At 34.5% G+C, this 18349-nt stretch overlaps 2 protein-coding genes and 1 pseudogene across 2 annotated transcripts; 1 reads left to right on the top strand and 2 right to left on the bottom strand.

Annotated features, from left to right (window-relative positions):
- Nucleotides 1–224: 224 nt before the first annotated feature.
- Nucleotides 225–4771, bottom strand: LOC143600281 (uncharacterized). Its single transcript, XM_077078018.1, has 8 exons — nt 4323–4771; nt 3646–3858; nt 3369–3569; nt 2978–3085; nt 2757–2894; nt 1739–1990; nt 542–862; nt 225–446 (listed from the first exon to the last, which is right to left on the bottom strand). Exons 1-8 carry the CDS (start codon nt 4761–4763, stop codon nt 279–281), a joined length of 1842 nt encoding a protein of 613 aa, XP_076934133.1. The 5' UTR covers nt 4764–4771; the 3' UTR covers nt 225–278.
- Nucleotides 4772–6039: 1268 nt separating this feature from the next.
- On the bottom strand, nt 6040–8841 carry LOC143601798 (receptor-like protein 9DC3; annotated as a pseudogene).
- A 4569-nt stretch (nt 8842–13410) lies between these two features.
- Nucleotides 13411–17864, top strand: LOC143600270 (tyrosine decarboxylase 2-like). The gene is made up of 12 exons (XM_077078012.1): nt 13411–13552; nt 14417–14489; nt 14573–14803; nt 15510–15673; nt 15765–15905; nt 15992–16051; nt 16133–16297; nt 16393–16449; nt 16544–16608; nt 16720–16843; nt 17176–17313; nt 17630–17864. Exons 1-12 carry the CDS (start codon nt 13451–13453, stop codon nt 17747–17749), a joined length of 1440 nt encoding a protein of 479 aa, XP_076934127.1. The 5' UTR covers nt 13411–13450; the 3' UTR covers nt 17750–17864.
- The last annotated feature ends 485 nt before the right edge of the window (nt 17865–18349 follow it).

Here is an 18349-nt window from a genome sequence, read left to right as displayed (position 1 = left end):
ATATAATGTAAGAAAAGTACATGATACAAAGTTGAAACAGCCTTCCATTTGTTTGGTATGAATCACAAACATCTTTTGGTAACGAAGGATCAGTAAAAGAACTACAAATGTTCTAAAGATGTATATCTGCATAAAAGATGAGAAGGAATACGAGAACATCCGCCTAATAGTATATATTTTGTAATCATCCTTAACACATTAATAACATCGCAAGTTCGAAAAATTATTTCATTTCCAACCAACCCCCTAAAACCATAAAATAAACAGACTTACCTAGATCACGTATCTTCATCCTCAGAATCAGACTTTGCAAAAACAGTCTTAGGCTGAGTCTCAGCATATGCTGGAGCAATAAACTTCGGATCTTTTTCTGCCACGTCAGCATACTTCAATATAGCTTCTCTTGGATCTTCATCCATCCATGTTTCTTTAATCATCCCACCTTGCTGTAACACCAATTAAAACATTAGTACTTTCACAAAGAAAGTGCAAATAATCACAATTTCATGATCAAACAATCAAAAAAACAAAAAGACAATACCTTGAGAAGATACTGAGTCAACAAGCTTCCTTTAGTCACACCGACCCTACCACCAAACCCGGGCCCGTTCATTGGAGCCTCGGGTTTATGAGACTTGAGTGGATCTTTCAAGATCTTCTCACGTTGACGTTTACGGCTCGGTTGGTCTCTAAATAACGGAAGCGCATGCGGGTTGTGAATCACAGGCTCAGCCTGGAAATCATCAATAGACTTTTTCCTAGGTGCACGCGCAACACACACAAGCGCACCCCTTGTACTCAGCGTAGGGTCATATAATATGTGGGTCCCACCTTGGTGTTTATCACCCGCAGTAGCAAAAATCTACAAACATGCATGTGTTTTAGTACAAAATCGCAAACATTATCAATAAAGTATAGGGCAACTTTCTGTATTTTGTCATAGAAATCCCTCGACAATTTTTTAAACATTAAAAGTCCCTCGACATAATAAATTTAGTCACAGGTGGCAAGACAAAGTTTGTTCAATACTCATCTTTTCTTTTCCATTTTTTAATTCAATAATAATCTTTCGAATACAATAAAGTAAACATACACGAGTGTATTTTGTTGTAGTGTTTCATGATTTCATCAGATCATAACTAAAGAGATTTCCATAATAAAAGAAGTTTTTGTGATTATTGCAGAAGAAATGAAACAAAAGATACGGTAGAGCTAGGACAGTTATTGTATGAGGTCTACCCAGTGCTAGATGCAGAGGCGCATAATAGATCGATATGAACATTATGAGCTGTCCCGTAATAAAACCAGTTGTTGCTGATACCCTCTTCTCGGCTCCTTCTTCTCCTTCTTCCATAACGTGAGCTCGGAGAAGAAAGAGATAGGAGGGTCCTATGGAGAATGTGGTCAGAAATCCATAATAGAGTCCGACCACAACAACCGAATTGATTATCTTCATGCATAAGGATACTAGATTACCTAGTAGAAAAGATTTCAAAATCATCACAAACCTCCCTTTTTCTTTTCTATTGCAATTTCTGGATTATTATATGATGATTTTTCTTTTTTTTTTTCAAATTTAGCATGTTAAGGGACTTTTACGATAAAAGCGAAAGGCATGTAGGTTTTTATGTCCAAAAAATTGTCAAGAGACTGTTACAAGAAAAAAACAGAGGGCATGTTGAATTTTTATGGTCATCGCCCTAACATATAATAATTGATAAGATTTGGTGCAAAGTACCTGATTAAGTTTTGGGTGCCAAGAACATTGCACAACACTAGAAGTTGGTGATATGCCTACTTTCGATACAATCTCAAGTTTTTGTCTATCAAATATACATAACAACCCGCCAGTTGTACTATCCCTTTCAACAGATGTACCGGTTAATATTAGTTGTTCATCGGGACTAAACGTCACATTAGTTTGTGCATAGTGATTTGGAAGGTCTTCAAATGACTTTAGTGACGTTTTCATTTGCCGTAAATCCCAAACCTAGTACACATAACAAGTTATAAGTAAAATAATAAGAGATAATTAGATAAGAGGTAATATTAGATGTTGAGTGTTTAGCAGGTTGTGATTATTTAATAAAGGGATAATGTATACAGGAGCTACTTAAATTATTCAAAGATTAATAATAGATTGTTGGATAAAAAGTAATATTAGATGTTGAGTTTTTAGCAGGTTGTGATTATTCAATAAAGGGATAATGTATACAAAGAATACTTAAATTATTCAAAAATTAAAAGTATTCAACTAAGGCCATCTACATATTATAACATTTAACGAGGCTAAGCAGGTTGTGATTATTTAATAAAGGGATAATGTATACAGGAGCTACTTAAATTATTCAAAAATTAATAATAGATTGTTGGATAAAAGGTAATATTAGATGTTGAGTTTTTAGTAGGTTGTGATTATTTAATAAAGGGATAATGCATACAGACGATACTTAAATTATTCAAAAATTAAAAGTATTCACTAATGCCATCTACATATTATAACATTTTATGAGGCTAAACATAAAATAACAAAATGTTTCTAAACATAAAACTTCTACCACAGCCATAATTGTAAAGATGACAAAAGTGTCCCTACATATACCCAAAACAATCAACTCTGAACAGATTGTCATATAAGTAGGGAATGTTTTGAGTAAATAATTTTATCCAGACAATAAGATGCAGAACTATTTTATCCAATCACTACTGATTATGTGAGTTATACAGTTCCAAACTTAAGATATAAACATTGCTACCTTTAATGAACCATCAAAACTTCTGGAGAGTAATATTCGTCCATCACTAGAAAATTTAAGACCAGTGATTTCATCTGAGTGACCATTGGCTACATAAATGTCTGGTCGACTTCCCCATCCAGGCTTTATACTCCATATCTATATGTTAATATAAACTATTTTATAAAACTATCGTTCCATAGATATATAAATAAAAATAATCAAAAGACGCTGCAAAATACCTGTATAGACCCGTCACCAATACCACCTGCAATTGACTTCCCTTCACGATTCCAAGCACATGTGGTAACAGGAACCCTTCCAGGCCTAGCAAGTTTAGGTTTTATCACCTATAATATAGACAAAGTTATAATCACAATCAGCTATATTATTTTCTTTTCATAATGCCAGGGTGTTCAGTACTTCAGTGTTCGAATCAGACTCGAAAACCTCAAAATTCAATTCGAGTTCAGCAAGCAAATCTCAAATCCAACTTCAAAATTTCAAAATTCAAATAATTCAAGTATCCAAAATTCGATTCGTTGAATTAACCCTAGTCAATTCAAGTTATGTTTTAAAGTTCTAAAAATTAAAATGATAATAAAAACATAACTAACATAAAAATTAAAATACCTGCTTTTGAGAATTGAAGTCATTAACATCCCATATACGTAATGAACCATCTTCAGATGAGGTTAAAATGGTTTCTTTTGTCTTTGGATGCCATTCTCCACATGTCAATCCAGTTATGTGGCCTTTTGTGTTCTTTAAGTCGCGTATATACATATCACCTTTTATAAACTCTCCCAGCGTCAATCCATCACGATCAAATATCTGAAATCACCAACAATTAACTAAATGATTGATCTCAAACGGAACCCTTTTAAGTTAATTTGTTAGTTTGATGTACCTTAGCTTGTGCAGATCCGGTAACACATAAGAATCGGTCAGCACTAGGGCTCCAGCTTATGCTACGAACTTGGTGTCCCTCAGCGGGTTCAAGTTGTCTAAATGATTGCAAACGAGCATTCATTCCTTGAAAATCATACATACGAAGTGTATAATCATAGCTTCCAGAAAGAACCCTAGATCCTGAATGGTCAATTGCTAGAGCAGAAACAACCTACATTTTCAGGGCCAACAATCCAATATAATAATCAAATTTAAGAAAGAACCAATGCTATAAGATAAACATACAATTGGCTAAATGATAGTAGCTGCAGCAAACTTGCAATAGATAAGAGCTGATTGATTCATTAATCATCAATTTTTTAGGGTAAGCGTCAATGAACCGAATGTTCAGCAGAAAGTTTGTGTTGCATTTGCTTATATTTAATGAAGGAACGAACATGAGCATATGTGGCGTGCAGTTCATTTATGTTTGATAAGGTGTTTGTTCATGTGTCTATAGGTTTATGTTTGTTTATTCTTCATAAAAGGCTATGATATACTTGAGGTTTTATTATTTGACTAACTTAACTCACTAAATCCTATGAACAGAAAACAAACAATTGACTAATTTCATTTCGTTAATGGCCATAAATATAATAATACAAAATGCAGCAGATGATCCTAAATGAATGATACCTTGGTGTGACCTTTGAGAACAATCTCGTTGCTGAGAGGTATCCGGTGTCGATTTTCGGGCTCGACGTCGGAGGACTCCTCGTCGTCGGTATCGGAAGCCGGGGGAGGGCGTGGTGGGCCGATGACATGCTCATCGTCATTATCAGAATCAGGAGCAGGCGGTGGAGGCCCAATCATCGCATCATCTTCTTCAGACGGTGGAGGTCGAGGCGGACCAATTGGCACATCATCATCGCTAGGTTTAGGGTTTTTACGGAGGGAGTTTAACCATGAGGATGATGATAATGAAGGAAAAGGTGTGTCTTTGGTCTTATTATTACTGGAAGAGTCATTGGTCTGGCGGCGAGTGGCGTTGTGAATTGATTCGATTGGGGTTTGGGACTTGGATTTCTTGCCGAAGGATAAAGGGAACTGAGCCCTAATTCCCTCCTCATCCTCCATTGATTTTGATTTTGATTTTGTGGGAGTTGTACAACTGAGCCCTAACGGTGTTGTGTGTGTGAAGCAAGTATTGATGGAATTTGCTTATTTTATTTTCACTTACTTATAACTTATTAACTTTTTAATAAATTATAACATGGTAAAATAAGAACTCTTAAACACCCCCTTTCTCAACCAAATTCGACTAGGGCACCCTCACTTTTGCTTTCGGTTGTTCAGTTCCATCAGATGCGCAGCCGTCATTAGTTCGGGTATTGATTTCAGGTTGGTGAAGTATAGAGAAAAAGGGAACGGTCTAGGTCTAATGACCGACTTAAGCACTATTAAAATAAAAGCTATTCTTCAATTATTATTATTTATGAGAAAGAATAGTAAAAACTCTAACAAAAATCACATAATCTAATCTAATAAATATAGTAACGGTTAATAAAAATAAAATAAAAACTACTATGTCAATATATGAAAAATAAAATCCTAGAAAGTTAACATACTGTTATAGCATTTTCTTAATTGTGTTAGTGCTTTAGACCTTTAGTGATGCATAGTGAATATAGGTATTAGGTACCTTTAAAGCATATTTAACCTAAAATAACAAATTACCTACTTTGTTTCTTCTTCAGCAAATAGACATTAGCAATTCCGTCATTGATGTTCCTTCCGTCCACCGGAAAAATTTCTGATATGCTTTCTTTACTTTTCTTTTCTTAATTAATGGGGTTGGTCGCCAAAAATGAATGGGTTCGTGCGTTAATACACTATACTATACGCTATAAATAAAACCGAAAAAAAAATGGGTTCGGACGAACCCAAAGCCGTATGAGTAGCTCCGCCACTGACCTGTAACCACACCTGCCTGATCCGCCAAGTTTGACAGTCCTATATGTGACCTTTCCAATAACATGTTCTGGTGGTCACCCAAAAAAGTTTGGATTTTGATTAAAGGTAGGGTGATTGTTTGCCATGAAGTTGAGTTGATAGTCCATAACAGGGAAATTCTGTTCACAATTTCTTCTTACACAAAGACACGCCAATATAACAAACACTTATTCATATAGGCATTAAGGCAAGATCACCTAGTGAATAGCATAATAACAAATACTCAAATCACAATATAATTTAGAAAAATCTCTACAACAACATGATTTAAAAGGGTCTAGCTGCACCCCAAAGTTCTTTACCTGCATAAGAATCTTATTCATAAAAAAAGTTAGATAATAATATAAAAAACAATAAAAGAAATTTCAGGAATAGAAAAACATGTGAAACACGTATCGATTTAACATTTTCTCTTGTTTATCTCCTTCAAGATCATATGGTCTACTGCAGTAGCAATTGCATTGAACCATTTTGGTCTTCTTGCTGATAACTTGAGATACCCCAAAGCAAATCCAAGTAAGGTTCCACAACCATACCCCATCATCACCACTTTCTATATAAATCCACTCTCCTCTTCGTCTCCATCTCCTTCAAGTTGTGGTTCATGCAGACGCTCACTGCACTTCTTGGGCAATGGAAGCCCACATAGTTTTGGATTCCCTCCAAATGAATTCCTTTCAAATGTGTTGAACTGTTTTCCTTGTGGAATGTGGCCCACAAGATGGTTTTGGCACAAATTTAAAAACTCAAGAAACGTCAAGTCAGCAAGGCTTTGTGGGATCTCTCCTGTGAGTTGGTTCCAAGACAAGTCTAATGATTCAAGATCTGATATATTCCCAAGAGCCCATGGGATTTGACCTGTTAGACTATTGTGGGACAAATTGAGCACTTTCAAAGAGTTCAGATGTCCAATGATGTTTGGAATCTCCCCTTCAAACTTATTGTTTGAGAGATCAACAATTATATACTCAACCAAAAGTTGCGAAAAATATTGATCCACTCCTTTCATCACAACAGTGATAGAGTAATATTTTATATCCGTGTCCAGATATTCCGGTGCGTAATTTTTTACCACATTCTTCATGGCATTAAAATTTTGAAAATATTTTGTAGGGAGTTGGCCTACAAACCCATTATGAGATAAGTCAAGAACTTGCAGGGCTGGAAATGGGAATTTAACCATGGAAGAGTTTACAATGCCACCATGAAATTTGTTCGATCTAAGGACAAGAACCTTTAAATAGGGAAGATCTCCTAACCAGTCAGGAAATGTACCATTCAAGTGGTTATTTCCCACATCAATTATTTCCAAGTTTTCAGATGTGTTCAAAGAAGCTGGCACATTTCCTTCCAACTGATTCCCATTCAAAATAAACCCTCGTAAGTGGTCCCAATGCCTGTATACATTTGGAATGGAGCCCGTTATTGAGTTATTTGAAAGATCCAAAAGTTCGAATTAAGTTCCCCCTATCTCCCCAATCCAATCAGGAATGTGCCCATGTATATCATTCTTAGACAGATCAAAGTATTCAATAGTTTTCATGGCTCAAACGAACACTGGAAACACCTTTAGACTACAAGAGGCCAAACTTTGGGTCCTAAAATTAGGATTGACATAATGATCATTAGTGTTATTGGTGGTAACAGATACACCACTGTATGACAGAATAAGTGTATCAAGGTTTGTGAGGCTTGATATCAATGTATCCAACTCCCATTCACCTCTAAGTTTATTATATGAAAGGTCTAGGTGAGTGAGATTGGTAAGAAGTTGAAGTGATTGCTGGATGGGGCCATTATCAAGCACATCAATCTGGCCGGTTAATTGATTTTTGGCAAGGGATAATTCTTAAGATTGAAAAGAAAACAACTCTAGTGGCAGTGTTCCGGAAAGCATGTTAGATGATAAATCTAGATATTCAAGGTTTCTAAGGCTACCTATGGATTTGGTAAGGGACCCATTCAAACCACACCCATATAAAATTAGCTCAACTAAAGAGTTGAGATGACCAATTGAAGTGAGTATCTCTACCAATAAGCTTATGCCTGCCAGGTTTAACCTCGTGAGAGGGGGGTTAGTGGTTGTGTTAACCTTGGGAAATGGACCAGAGAGATCGTTCCATGACAAGTCAAGTTCTTCTAGATATTTAAGACTTAATATGTTATCGGGTAATTTCCCTTGCAAGTCGGTGTAGAAAAGACGTAGTGCTCTTAGAGAAGAAGAGATATTAAGATAAGTGGGTAAAACGTAACCTATATTAACTTCATCCAGGTAAAGGTCTCTTAAAAAAGTGGAATTTTCAAGGAGAGTATTGAAAATGTGAGGTTCAATCAGCAAATTATCAATCCCATTCCCATTATATGAGAGATCAAGTGACACCAATTTAGGAAGAAGTGTGATTTCTGAAGGGATATACCCTGTGAAACTGTTATCCGACAAGTCAAGTTTTTCTAAAGACTGAAGATTGAAAATGTTGTGAGGTAGGTTTCTATACAATCCAGCGTAGCCAAGGTTTAGCAGCTTTATAGAAGAAGATATATTAAGATTAGCAGGAAAAATTGAGATCCTAACACCATTAAGAAAAAGTTCTTTCAAAACCGTAGAATTTTGAAGCAGTTTGATGAAAACATGAGATTTAGGCTTGAAATAAATCCCATTGTTAGAGAGATCAAGGGACACCAATTTATGAAGGTGTAAAATATCTACAGGAACTTGACCCATAAACCAACAATGAGAGATGTTGAGATGTGTGAGACTATTAGAACCCATGCTTATGTGAGTCAGAAGTTGGGAACCGGTAAAATCATTGTAAGAAAGATTGAGTCTCTGAAGACGAGGGAGGTGAAAAAGTGTTGTGTTAGGGTGGATAGTACCTTGTAGCATGCCACAACTGAGGTCAAGACCAATAACGTCACCAGTGGAACGGTCACAAGTGACTCTGTTCCAATCACAACAGTCTGTACTTTTGTTCCAGTTATTCATTATTGGATTATAACCGGTGCCAAGCCAACCTTCACATGGGGAATACTGGGTATCATCTATTGAGAAATTGATGGAGGAAAGGTTTTGTTTAAACATAAGCAAAGCACGGGTTTGTTGTAGAGAGCATTTATAAGTGGTGTTGACATGAGAGGGAGAGGATGAGGCGCGAGAAAGAAAGAAAAGGGAAATGAAAAAGAAAAGTAAAATCAAATGACTCATCCTCTTAGATTGTATGTGTTTAATGGCTGTAGATATTCATACTTTGCTACAATCTATATAGACACATCATGGCTATTTGTTGTGGCCTAGTCTATTTCTAAATGTAAGAAAAGACTTTCGAGTCAATAGGCATATAACTCCTACTAAATATCCGACTATTAATTGTTTGTGGTCCATAACAATAACTCTCTCACCATATAGTAGCATAGTGAAGACTTTTCAATAACGTCTTTTTTGGTTTACAAGACTTTGACTTGTTCTGTGTCGTGGTCCTTGGATTGGTAACTTATCCTTTTATACCTATTGTTATGTAATAATGGTAAACAAGATTACTTTAAAATCACGACCACCTGTAATAATGGTAAACAAGTTCACTTATTGTTATGTAATAAGTGAACTAATGTGAACTTGTAAATTACTTTAAATTAGTTTTTAACTTTATATCAAATATATCCATCATCTTCTTGCCTCCACCATCTGCAAGAGCAAGAGCAACACCTTAGATATCAATAAATCCATCATCTTCTTGCCTCCATCATCTGCAGCTCCTCTACCTTTTTCACTTCACGACCACCTGCTTTCACCACCGGCCACACCAGATTTTCCGCCACCACCGCCGCTATAATAGATATTTAGTGCCACCACCGCCTCTCCTCCAAGCTTTCTTCTATGTCAGCACCTGCAACCTCTATTAACCACCTCTGCCGCCGCCACCTGCAACCTCTGTTCTACCCCTCTGCCACTACTGCCGCCACCCGCAACTTCCGTTATGCACCTCTACAACCTCTGATTTTCTTAAATCAGTAAACCTTTGAAACTTGAATCAGTAAACCTCATATACATTTGATTGGTATTTGAAACTTTAATGGTGGGGAGAGATGGAGATGATACAGTGGTTACTAGTTGGATTTATAACTCGTATTTGAGTTATGTTTTTTAATCAATAAACACGGAATCACAACTCTTCACGTTTCGGTGGTGTATCAGAGAAATTTGGGGTTTAGTCAGCGGAACAAAAAAAACGCAACGTACCAGGATACTTATGAAGAAAAGAAGCAATCGAGTTTTTGAATTATATCAGTTTGTTTCTCCAACAATGTTGGCGGAGCTAGGGTTTGGTGGTGGGTGAATTGAGAGAGACAGAGAGAAATAAAATTCTTATACTGAGCCACGTAAGCTGCCATATAAGCAATTTTTTAACAACTAGGCATGCCACATTAGCAAATCATTGACGAAGTAAGCCATCCATTAGTCGTGGCCCATTAAAAACAAATGCACCAACAGTTGAGATTGTCAGCAAGCAAGTGTAAAGTTTGGACTGTTATTACCAATAGGGCATAGGTAAGATTATTTAAAAGCAATATTCCTTTAATATATACCAGGTTTTAGGACACCGCATTTCGTGATGGGACCATTAAATCGAAAAAAAAAATGCAAAAACGTAAAATCACGAATGCGCTGCAAGTCGACGTGAAGTCAGTATGTATCATGTTACAACATCATAACTAAACAAAAAAAAATAAGTCTGTCAATACCAAAATACAACAAATTATTATATGTAGAACAAAAAAACGACATGTTACAGCTACTAACCAACACAGTTTTGGTTGGTATCAGTGATGTCAACACAAATTTGTAAACATATATAGGTAAGCCAAAAAAAATTTTAAAGACTCGATATCAAACGTTGAAATGCGGATATAAAAGCATACGACGATAGGATAGTTTTAAATCATGAATAAATTTTTAGTCATTGTAAAGACGAACCGTAAAATATCTGAAAGTTAAAATCGTTTGACTGACAAATAAAACATGTAAAACCGACATTTGCACAATTTTAGTGTTTAAAATACAGTTTGTTAAATATTATAATTAGTTGAAAGAAAAAGTAAATTAAAAAGAAATAAAAACCATCATTTTAATTTTATAGGCTAGTAATTTAGTTGAATAAAATATTAAAAAACTAAATAGTAAATTGAATAGTAAAAATGTGAGTAGAAGTAAATCTACCTTTTAATATATATATATAATAATAATAATAAATTCATCTAACGTGGTTTAGTAATAGGGAATTTGGGTTTCTCAATGAAGACTCAAGTTCAATTCCCACTTACAACACTTTGGGAGGATATGAGTGGCTCTATAAATAAAGACTGAGATCTTTGTGATTTTCAGTTCGATCCTGATGGCATCCGGGTTTTACCACCAGTGGGCCTTCGGGCGGTGGGTTCTTCCCAGAACTGGAGATAACTTGGAGGCGCTTAAGGGCTCCGTACGGCTGGGTTGGGCCAGCTAGCGGTGGTCTTTTACCACTAGGTCACCCCGTATGAAGTACCTAGGCATTCTATGTTTGTTGGCCGTTCATATATATATATATTGGTGGCTTGGTCCGACTCCTCTGTGCTTACAATTCCCTAACTTGTTTTCAATTGAAAAAAATAAAGCATGCAAGGTGGTAGACAGGTTGTTTATGATGGACGAATGGATATGTGAGAATTGGGATTGGTGTCACGAGCCGATCGGAATTGCGGAGGTTGAGGAGTTTAGAGGCTTACTTCAATTATGCCATGGAGTTAGGTTGAGACATGGGGATGATAAAGTGGTGTGGTTATGAGATGAAGCCGGTGGATTCTCGGTTCGAAATATCAAAGAAAAGATCTCCAGGGACGCTTATTCTGAGCCCGGGTTCGTGTTCGAGTGGAATCAGTTGGTTCCGAGGAAGGTTTCGTTTGTGGCGTGGCGAGCCACCCTTGGACGGCTCCTGACTCGGGATGCTTTAATAAAAAGGAATATCCCGGTTAGTTCGATTTTCTGCCCGATTTGTGGTGATTTAGAAGAGTCAGTGGAACACATTTTTATTTCGTGTGGTTTTGCTCAATCATTGTGGAGCGTAATCTCACTTTGGTGTAAAGTACCTATATTTTTGTTGTTTAGTTTTCGGGATTTGTTGGAGCTTCACAAGTTCTCAGAATTTTCTAAGGACAAAGCTAAAGTTTTTCAAGCGGTTTGTCTAACAGCGACGTGGTGCTTGTGGAAGAAAAGGAATGCCCTTATTCATGACGGGGTCCCCATATATCTATCGGGCTTGATGAAGGAAATAAAAGTTTTGGGGTTCCTTTGGGTCAAAAATAGGGGTAAGATGAGGAGTCTTACTTGGGAGAATTGGTGTCGGTTTAAAGTGTAAAGTTGGGTGGTTTATTTATGGGTGTTCTTTCTTGTTTGGTACTTTGGTGTTGTTTTTGTCTAGCTTCTTGCTAATATTAATATATAATCTTTGCTGGTTGTTCAATATATATATACACACACACACACCTATTCTAATGAAGTAAAATAATTGTGACACTTGTCATCTTTTAGTTAATTCTCACAATACTTTTCCCTCCAAAACTAATCTCTTAATTAACCCTAATATATGTAATAGATCAATAAATATTCGCTTTCCTTTTTACTCAATTTATATTATATCTATACATTTTTTATAAAAATAAATATTAACATATTATTTACTATGTATTTCAAAATAGATGGTGAAATCCAAAAATTAACAATAAACAATGTTTATCAAAGATTGAAAAGAATATAATTTCAAATGTTATCATTAACATATTGTACTATGTATATTATAGAAGATTGTAAATAAAAACAAAACTCGAATATGTTTTCATTTTACAAAATAATTTTTTTTAATCATTAAATTATAATATATGCTTAAGAACGTTGTATGGGAAGCATTCCATGCAAAACTATGCTCAAATGAAGCAAAATATTCACAAAATATAATGAGTTAACATGCTATTTTTTATGTTGTATGACAAAGTCGAGAGGCTTCCTGAAATTTGTCTTTTTCATTGTGTAGCTCAACAAAACATAGATTTTGAAGAGCATCCGTCGTTACAATTTAATGTTCTTCTTTCCTTCAATGGGTTATATTTAGGCTGAGTGGTTATAACCACTATTGTATGAGAAGTCTTATTTCTGAAATTGGTTAATAACCAAAATTCTTTTCATTATACATATATGACACTGAGAATGAAATTTTCAATAGAGAAAAGCGTTATCGGGCATGTTTATCGGGTATGTTTTTACACGTGCATTTTTTATTAAGTTCATTTAAAAAAATCATTTTATGATATATTTAAAATTAATTTATGTACACATAGTATAGATACAAGCATAGATGCAATATATATTTTTATATACATTATGTAACTATTTGTTTTATTTGTAATTTTATAATTTATTCATTCCGTGTGTGACACGGGCTCTGAAGCTAGTATATAATAATAATAATAATAATAATAATAATAATAATAATTTTGTAAGTAACACAAAAACAAAGACAAGAAAACGTGACAACTTCCAAAAGAAAAGGTTGAAAGAGTCCAAGGCAGGCCGGCCAATGATGAGATCAGTTGAGTTGACAGACAGATAAGCCGTGAGTGTTTGTAGTTAACCCAACCCCATTGTCATTATACAGAAAACCATCAAGAAAATGTAAGCTAACGTTTTTGTGAATGCACGTAAGGTGTTTGATGAAATGTCTGACTGGGTATTTGGTGACAGGGAGAATGGGTTGACTGACAGGGATAATGGGTTGAGTCTGAAGGCCATGGATGCAGAACAGCTAAGAGAAAATGCACACAAAATGGTGGATTTCATTGCTGATTACTACAAGAACATTGAGACTTTCCCTGTTCTTAGCCAAGTTGAGGTCCCTACTTCAAACTAAATGTTTTTGTTTTAACTAATGATGCTTTACAGCAGTATTAAAGATGATTTTTTTGGTCTTGAAAAGACAATCTCTAGATTGAAATATGTATCTAGGCTTATCTGCCACCAGTGGTGGATACAAGATTTTTTTAATGAAAATATTCGGTGTCACTCGTGTGTCGGATATTGGTTTTAAAAGACGCGCCTGGGATGTGCGGGCGTGCTGGAAAACGCCTCATGGGCTTATGTATTTCTGGGTCAAAATTAGGGCATGTAGGAGGCTCATACGTAGTAAAAACAACCAAAGTGATGAGGAAGATATGAAAGGTTTACTTGATAATATGTAAGTAAAACAGAAGATGAGAGACGCAACCTCTGGTTGTGAATAAAGCTGATTTAGTTGAACATTGAGCAACGCCTCACGCTTTCTTTAACCAACTGCCGGTTACTTACATAACAGATCACAAAACAAGTATTGATGCTGCCATATGACAAATATTTAGGAGCCTTAAATGGCTGTTTGGTTGGTTAAATGTAGAGGAGGTAATGCAATATAATGCATGTTTGATTGGCCTGTTGGATTTTTTTTTTATATGTAATACATAAAGTATACAGTTTTATCTCTACTAGGTCCATTATTTAGTAAAGGTAACTAATTTTTTTAATACAAGCAAAAATATAAGAACTGATTAAAACCTCAAAAAGATACATTTTATAGTTAACTTTGGAGAATAAAAGGTAATTTAATTAAGTAAGGTTTTAAGACCTGCTAAATTTTTCCTTTTTGTCATTGTATATTATATAAATGAAAGCAGGTTAGATTGTTTTTCTTCATTCCCTGATAAAAAAGTTGTTAATTTACCAGCCAGGATATTTACAAAAGCTTCTTCCTGATTCTGCACCACTGCACCCTGAACCCTTGCAGGCACTTCTTCAAGGTCACACCACACAATCTCATTATAACAATTATCTGATTATAACAATTACAAACATCCAAACACCTAACATTTATCCGTTTCAGATGTTGAGACAAAGATATTACCAGGAGTCACCCACTGGCAAAGCCCGGATTACTTTGCATATTTTCCATCAAACAGCAGTGTTGCTGGCTTTCTTGGAGAAATGCTTAGTGCTGGAATCAACATGGTGGGATTTAGTTGGATAACTTCTCCCGCTGCCACAGAGCTTGAAATGATTGTACTTGATTGGCTTGCTAATTTACTCAACCTTCCTCAGGATTTCCTTTCAAAGGGTAACTAATACTTAGTTGTTCAGTTATGTTTGATTGAATTAGACATATAAGTGGTTGGTATCGGTTTTCGGTTAGTTAAGGTACTGGTGTGGTAACTGGTAATGGCACTCAGTATGACAACCGAATGCCCAAAAGGATATCGACACATGTTTTGCATTGATCAAAAACCATAGAAATGGATAAAGTCGTGATATGCCCAAAAGGATATTGACATGTGTTTTACATCGATTGAAAACCATAAAAACAAATATCGGCGCCCCTGTCGGTATTTGTTCGGTTTGTCACAGAATTTATACTAGAACGTCGAGGAAAAAAAATAAACGCACCTGTGTATGTAGCTTTTTTTAAAAAATAAAAACTTTGTGGCTAAACTTCAAGGTACAAACTACAAAATATTTGTGGTCAATTTATAAAAAATGAAAACTTACTAATTTAAATTTCTAAAAAAACCTTTGTGGCCAAACTTTTAAACACAAAAGTATTGTTGTCAGTTTATAAAAAATTGAAAACTATACTAATTTATTATTATCTTTTCAAATCTTCATGGCCAAGCTTGAAAACACAAAACTTTTGAGGTTTAATTTAAAAAAAAGAAAATTCACTGTTCATAGCACAAATCCACATACACAATATTAATATAGATAGTAATTATTCCATTATATTATCTGTGATTGAATTAGACATATAAGAGGTTGGTTAATTATAGGGCCAGGTGGCGGTGCAATTCAAGGGACCGCAAGTGAAGCCCTGCTTGTTGTGCTTTTGGCTGCTAGGGATAAAGTTTTGAGAGAGGTTGGTAAGGATGGGCTTGGAAGGCTTGTGGTTTATGGTTCTGATCAAACTCACTCCTCGTTACAGAAGGCGTGCCAAGTATGTTTATTTCTTTTCTTTTCTATGTTATCATATTATTATTATTATTCTCAATATGATTTTACTTTTGAAGTGATATTTTATATGGTAGATAGCAGGAATTCATGCAGAGAATTTGAGGCCACTAAAAACAGAAAGCTGCAATGAATATTCGCTCTCTCCTGAATCACTCACTGATGCAATCTCACATGACATTGCCTCAGGTTTAATCCCTCTTTTCCTTTGTGCTACAGTAAGTAAAACTTATATATTAATTAACCTTTTTATTTATATAAAATTACGGTTCTGTATTTGATGTTTACAAATTAATATACGCAGGTAGGTACTACATCATCAACAGCTGTGGATCCTTTGCTTGCACTTGGAAAGATTACAAAGGTAATACACACACACACAAGTAATATGCATTTTGTGTTGTATGTATATAAAATGAAGTTGTTTATGTTATTTGTTTGACAGAAATATGGAATATGGTTTCATGTGGACGCTGCATACGCAGGAAGTGCGTGTATTTGCCCTGAATATCGTCATCATTTGAATGGCATTGAAGAAGCTGATTCGTTTAACATGAATTGCCATAAATGGTTTTTAACCAACTTTGATTGTTCAGCACTATGGATAAAGGTTTGTTTGGACCTTATTTTTAATTTCATAAATAATTCTTATAAAGCATATCATCATCTAAAATAATGATCCGACTTTTTTTCTCATCTAAACAGGACCGAAGTGCCCTCATTCAATCTCTGTCAACAAATCCCGAGTTTTTAAAGAATAAAGTAAGTATAGTCATCCTACACATTAGCATAAATATTTAATCACCTGAAGATCACAGATTCTTGTAGAAACTTATTATATGTTGTTGTACATCAGGCTTCTCAAGGTGGTACAGTTATAGATTACAAAGATTGGCAAATTCCTCTCGGACGCAGATTCAGGTAAGAGACTTTATTAACTATTCAATTTTCATGTTAAGGGTTAAATGCTAAAATAGTATGTTTCATGTTAAGGGAAAACTTTGTAATTTTCATTTGTGTATTGTTTCATAGATCTCTGAAATTGTGGATGGTATTAAGGCTTTATGGGGTTGAAAATCTTCAGTCTTATATTAGAAACCATATCAAGTTAGCTCAACAATTTGAAGATCTTGTTGTTCAAGACTCAAGGTTTGAGGTAAGACTAGATTGCTTGGATTTTTTAAAATATATTTGCAAGATCATTTTACCTATTTGCTTATCATCATCATTACATATTTTTATATTATCTTAATTAAGGCCAATATTTTGCATGATAATTGCAAATGAATTTATAAGATTGTTTAACAATAACGTGTAATTATGACATGAGCAAGTTGGTGTTCCCATTTGACATTGCAATTTTTATAGATATTTGATTCATAAAATAATACCCTTAAGCTATAATTTAATTTAAAGATTGTAATTTTATGCACATGATAATCTATTTTCTTAAAACAAAATGTATCTTGTAAACATTCCCTTTTTCAGATCGTTGCTACTCGGACATTTTCATTAGTTTGCTTTCGTCTTCTACCTGCCAACAAAAACGAAGAATATGTCAACAAAGTCAACCGTGACCTCTTGGATGCAGTCAACTCATCCGGGAAGATCTTCATCTCTCATACGGTATATGTCTTCCTTTTTTAGAAATATTCAAATCTATTTGTTTCTATATGTGTTTTTTTTAGTTGTGAAAACGATATATTTGATTGCGAACAGAGCAAACACAAAAAAATTAAAAGTGTTTGCTAAAAAGAAATGGTCAAACTAGTCAAAGGGTTTAGAAGTCACCCATACCATACCATAACATAATTAAGTGCTTACAACCTTCTAAATTTCTTTTAACTGTTTTGTAATAATATTAAGTATAATTGTTCATGAAACTAGAAAAAACAAAGACAAGATTGTTTTAACCGTCAACACAAATCGACTCATTTTGCAGGTTCTATCTGGTAAATACATCTTAAGGTTCGTTGTAGGAGCTCCATTGACAGAAGAGAGACATGTTATTGCAGCTTGGAAACTTTTTCAGGAAACAGCTTCTTCTCTTTTGGAGAATTGAGATTCCATGGGAGAACCAAATACTTATTTCATTAAACATTTTGTTTCTGCAAAAGCAAACCATTTATACAATTTATTGGAAGCCTTAACTAATTGATATGTGTAACTTGTGTTTATAAGGCATTCTTTAGTTGGTAAGTTGTCTTTAAGATATAAACTTGCATGACTGAAAAAAAAAATAAAATCTTCAAAAATAAATGGAAACACATATTAGTATATATATTAAAAGGAGGATTCCATAAGTACTATTCCATTTACTATTCAATTGTTTAATATTTTATTAATTATTATTATAACCACAAGCTATAATTCCATAAACAACTATAGTGTTTATTATTTTCTTTATTATACTTTTATTTTCAACTAATTAAAATATTTAACAAACTATATTTTTAAACACTAACCTTGGATAAGTGTCGCCTTTATATATTTTATTTATCGGTTAAACAATTTTCTTAAACTTTTGCTTCCATATTTTTATGGTTCGTCTTTACAATGATAGAAACTTTTTTCATGATTTAAATATATCTCATCGTCGTATGGCTTTATATCCATGTTTCAAAGTTTGATAACTCGACTTTAGAATATTTTTTCTGGATTA

The sequence above is a fragment of the Bidens hawaiensis genome, unplaced genomic scaffold, assembly GCF_021521415.1.
Source record: "Bidens hawaiensis isolate Kalapana, Puna unplaced genomic scaffold, B.hawaiensis_p1.1 tig00001960_1, whole genome shotgun sequence".
In the NCBI taxonomy this organism is placed as follows: Eukaryota; Viridiplantae; Streptophyta; class Magnoliopsida; order Asterales; family Asteraceae; genus Bidens; species Bidens hawaiensis.
The sequence above is the reverse complement of the archived record's forward strand: the minus strand, read 5'-3'. Positions and strand labels throughout refer to the sequence as shown.